Here is a 4935-nt window from a genome sequence, read left to right as displayed (position 1 = left end):
CAGCTCAGCCCACCAGGGGGCGGGGCTGGCTGGCGTGTGGTGCTGGGGGATTGAACCGCGGTCCCTGTGCTTTGCTAAGCTTGTTCTAAGTAGGTGCGTTAGACCACTGAGCCATCTCACCAGCCCAGGAAGTTTATTTATTTTAAATTCCAGATATAGTGATGCATAGCCTATAATTTTATTTTATTTTTTGTATTTTAGGGAAGGGCCTACAGGTTGTTCAGGATCTCACTACTAGATTGGACTCATAGTGATTCTCCTGTTTACAGCCTCCCAAGTGCTGGGATTGCAGGTGCGCGCCACCATGCCCAGTCTCAATTGCAGGCCCAGGGATCGAACCTGCAGCCCATAGCCTATAATTTTAGCACTCTGGAAGCTGAGATAAGGAGGACCGTGAGTCTAAAGCCAGCCTGGGCTATTTATCGAGTTCACAGCCAAGCTGGATTACACAGCAAGACCCTGTCTCAGAAACATAAAACAAACAGGAAAACAACTTTAAAAAGAATTTTTTTTTTTTTTTTTTTTTTTTACTCCAGGGATCGTGGTACACGCCTGTTACCACAACACTTGGGAGACTGAGGCGGAAGGTTCACTGCAAGTTCAAGGGCCAGCTTGGGTTACAAAGTGACTCAAGGCCAGCCTGAAATTCATAGTGAAACCGTGTCTAGCAATCGGACTGGCCAGATAGCTCAGCAGACTAAAGCGCTTGCTTAGGCAGAGTGCAGCTGCAGGTTCGATCCCTGGGATGCAGTGGTGCGCCTGTAATCCCAGCGCTTGGGAGGCTGAAAACAGGAGAGTCACTACAAGTCCGATCTATGTAGTGAGATCCTGTAGACCCTGTCCTAAATACATAAAAAAGAGACCAAAAATCAATCAAATAAAATGTTATAGTTTTAGTAGTATAAGAAGTGCTTTTTTATATATAAATGAATTTTGAAATTAATAAAAATTGCCCTAAAACTTTTGCCTGTCCCCTTTTATTTGCAGGCACATTGCAGGGGCTTTAGCCAAGGGCTATTCATGTGCTGTACCACTGAGCTACACTGTACCCCCTTTCCTCCTGTAAACCTGTGAACGTTGTCAGGAGATTCTGATAGTTGGTGCAGAAATGAATGGCTTTGGCTTTTTTTTTCTTCCCCAGGCAGTGTCTTGCTGTGTAGTCCAGCTGGCCTTGAACTCACTGTGTAGCAAGTTGTAGCAATCCCAGTGCCTCAGTCTGCCAATTGTTGGGATTACATGCTTGTGCCACTACACCTGGTTTAATTTATTTTATGTTTTAGTTCAAGAAAACTCAGGTCAGGGGGAAACATGGTACCACTCAGTCCCCAGACTAAATAAATGCCAAGAGTGTCCTTGGATCAGTTGGGTACATGTAACATCTAGGTCGAACTGGCTTTGTTGCTGTGCCTGAGTGTGCTGGAACAAGGTTTCCTCGCTCGTAGTCTGCTTTAGTAGTGTGCAGAGTTGGTAGTATAAATCTTGTTGAATATTTCTCTTTCATAGTATCTTTCCAAAGTTGTTGCTACGTTGTCCATCCATGGAAGTTGCCAGAAATGCCTCTTCTCCCCGTTAGTGGAACTAGGAATGGAACCCAGGGCCCTGCACCGCTGAGTCGCGTTGCAGCTGCTCCGTGTTCTTTCCCATTCAGATAAGGATGTAGATGCGGTGGTATTTAAGCCACAGAATGAATTATTTATATTCTGTGTATGTCTTTATTCCTCACCCTCCTCCGTACTGGGGAGTGAACCAGGGAGCACCAAGGTCTTCTGTGTTGCCCAGGCTGACCTGGCATTTGTTATTCTCCTGCCTCTGCTTCCAGAGTTATCTGGGGTTATGGGCATGCCCAGGGAGTATGTTATTGAGATTGTCCGTTGGTAGGCTTGAAATCTGTATAATAAAACTATGTGAATTATCGCATTTTGCTTTATTATGGTCAAGGTGGTGAGTTGTGGGGCCTGAGTGTAGCTCAGTGTAGAATCTAGCACGCTAGACAGCTGAGAGCCCTGGTGGGTTCAGGCCCCAGCACAGAAGACAGGTGGACTGGGGCAGGAGGCCATCTTCAAGATGAGGCAGGAAAGAGGTGGAGAACTGCAAGCCCACAGCCATAGACGCCTGAAGTGCATGTGAAGATACGCGTGTGTATGCGCAAGCATGATGTGTACCTATTAAATCAGCCCACAGTTCGTGTTTACCTAAGATGAGGGTTTTTTTTTGTTTTGTTTTGTTTTTTTTCCAGAACTGGGGATTGAACTCAGATCCTTGAGTTTGCCAGTCAAGCACTTATCCTACTGAGCCATCTCCCCGGCCCCGGTTGTTTGTTTTTGGCGGTGATGGTACTGGAGAATGAACCCAGAGCCTCGTCACTGTGCTACATCTCATTCTTGGCCCTTTTTTTTTTTTTTGTGGAACCGGGGATTGAACTCAGGTCATTGTGCTTGCCAGGGAAGTGCTTATTCTACTGAGCCATCTCCCCAGCCCCTCTTGGCCCTTTTTTTTTTTTTACTATTTTGAAACAAGTTCTTGCTAAATCACCCAGGTGGCACTCAAAGTTGGCAATCCTCCTGTCTCAGTTTCAGTGTGCTCGGATTCCAGATGAGTACCACAAAGCCTGGCTCTAAAGTCTTGGATTTGACTGCATTTAAGGCCCATCAGTTAATGCCTGTAAATCATGATGGGTTTAATACCAATGTTATGGAATGATAATATTATAATACACTGTCCTGACAAGAATATAAAGCCCCCAGCTGGTCGTGCTGGTGCATGCCTGAAATCCCAGCTGTTCAGAAACCCAAAACATGAAAATTGAAATTTTTAGGCCAGACTTGGCAAATTAGAGACAGCTTATCTCAAAAAGCAAATAGCGGTGCCGGGGAGATGGCTCAGTAGGATAAGCGCTTGACTGGCAAACGCAAGGATCTGAGTTTAATTCCTGGTTCCGCCAAAAAAAAAAAAAAAAAAAAGCAAATATCAGGGCCAGGGAAATGGCTCAGTAGAATAAGAGCTTCCCTGGGAATCCCCAGTTCAATCCCCGATTCCAAAAAAAAAAAAAAAAAGCAAATATCGAGCCAGGCATGGTAACACATGCCTGTAATCCCAGCACTTTGGGAAACTGAGGCAGAAGGCTCACAAGCTGGTGCCTAGTTTGGGCAACCGAGACCCTATCTCAGAAATTTTAAAAAAGGCCTATAGTGTGATAGCTCAGAGTAAAGGCTCTAGCTTCTAGTGCTGCAAAAACCAAAACAAATGGAAAATACTGAAGCTCAGAGTGAAAGCTCAGAGTGAAAGCTTCAGGGTTCAGTTCAAAGAAGTATACATGGTTTTCTAGTTATTAAGATTTCTAGTGGTGCATTTTCAGTTATTTGCTAACAGTGGTCTAGTGGAAGAAGTTAATGTTTTGATAGAGGATTGTGATCTGAGTAACTGATCTTCATTTGCAGGTTACATGTCTTGCATGTGACAACAAATCAACTACCATAGAACCTTTCTGGGATTTGTCATTGGAATTTCCAGAAATATACCAGTGCCCTGGGAAAGATGTGACCTCACAGCCTTGTTCTGTTACTGAAATGTTGGCCAAATTCACAGAAGCCGAAGCTTTAGAAGGAAAAGTCTACCTCTGTGACCACTGCAACTGTGAGTACAATAGTTCTCTGTGCTTTTCTTTCTCTTTTTTTGTGGAACCAGGGATTGAACTCGCCCTTGTGCTTGCCAGGAAAGTGCTTATTCTGCTGAGCCATCTCCCTGGCCCTTGTTTTTTATTTATTTGTTTTTTAGTTAGTTTGTGTTACATAGTTCAGACTGACCTTGAACTCATTGTGACCCTGCTTATTCTACTGAGCCATGTCTCCAGCCCCTCTCTGTGCTTTTCTAAGACTTAACAAAGAGATACAGATTCAACAAACTAAAGGAATTCCCTCAGTAGCTACTATGAAAATAATAACTTCAGGGCTAGGGATGCAGTTCAGTGGCACAAGCGCCTGCCTGGTAAGGGCAGTGTCCTGCGTTCCATTTCCAGTACTCAAAAAAGAAGTAACTTTTGTTCATCAAAAGAAATTGAACAACACATTTCTGTTTTACATTTGGCACTTGTGAGCTGAGGTTGTTTGGTTTTTTTTTAAATTTTAGGGAAGGGTCTACAGGGTGTTGAGGGTCTCACTACTAGATCGGACTCGTAGTGATCCGCCTGTTTACAACCTCCCAAGAGCTGGAATTACAGGCGTGCCCACCACGCCCAGTCTCGCCCAGTCTCGCCCAGTCTCAGTTGCCTGTCACAGCGTGCCCCAGGGATTGAAACCCTGGCCCCTGCCCCTGCAGGCACTTTAATCCCGTGAGCTATTTGGCTGGCCCTGAGCTGAGGTTTTGTTTGTTTTTGGTGTTTGGATTCCAACTCAGGACTTGTGTTTGCTAGGCAAGTGCTATACTGCTGAACTATATCCTGGTCCTTGTTTGCTTTTTTGCCTTATTGATGACATTCAGAATTTTTGTCCTCTAGTCAATGGTGGAGAAAAGTGATTCATAAAATAAGAAATATAAATTTGATATGTGAATCAGTGCCAGAGAGGAACAGTAAAAGGAAAGCATGTCATATGGTATAAAGGAAACATTTGCTTCATGAGTTTCTTTGCTACATATCAAAACATTGAAATTATGCATTGATAGTATGTGTTTTACATACATAATTACCAGGGAGTAGTACATAGTTGGATTGTTACTGTGCAGATCAGTTTCAAAAAAACCAAAGAGGGAGGCAGCTCGTGTGTCTGGGACGCCCCAAAGTTAGGACTTTTCTTTGCACTCTTGAGGCCACCGGCGGTGGCTCTGCAGCTGTCATCATGCCACAGAATGAATATATTGAATTACATCGTAAACGCTATGGGTACCGCTTGGATTACCATGAGAAAAAGAGAAAAAAGGAAAGTCGAGAGGCTCATGAAC

The 4935-nt window shown here is 44.2% G+C and overlaps 1 protein-coding gene across 1 annotated transcript in view; it reads left to right on the top strand.

Moving 5' to 3' along the window:
* Positions 1–4935, top strand: part of Usp44 (ubiquitin specific peptidase 44) — a 27876-nt gene that overhangs the window by 13736 nt on the left and 9205 nt on the right. Inside the window, exon 3 of the mRNA XM_004623909.2 lies at positions 3438–3633. Coding sequence (XP_004623966.1) covers positions 3438–3633 — 196 coding nt within the window. The remainder of the gene's footprint in view (positions 1–3437; positions 3634–4935) is intronic.

This window comes from Octodon degus, unplaced genomic scaffold (assembly GCF_000260255.1).
Source record: "Octodon degus isolate 3935 unplaced genomic scaffold, OctDeg1.0 scaffold00004, whole genome shotgun sequence".
Taxonomy (NCBI): Eukaryota; Metazoa; Chordata; class Mammalia; order Rodentia; family Octodontidae; genus Octodon; species Octodon degus.
The sequence above is the reverse complement of the archived record's forward strand: the minus strand, read 5'-3'. Positions and strand labels throughout refer to the sequence as shown.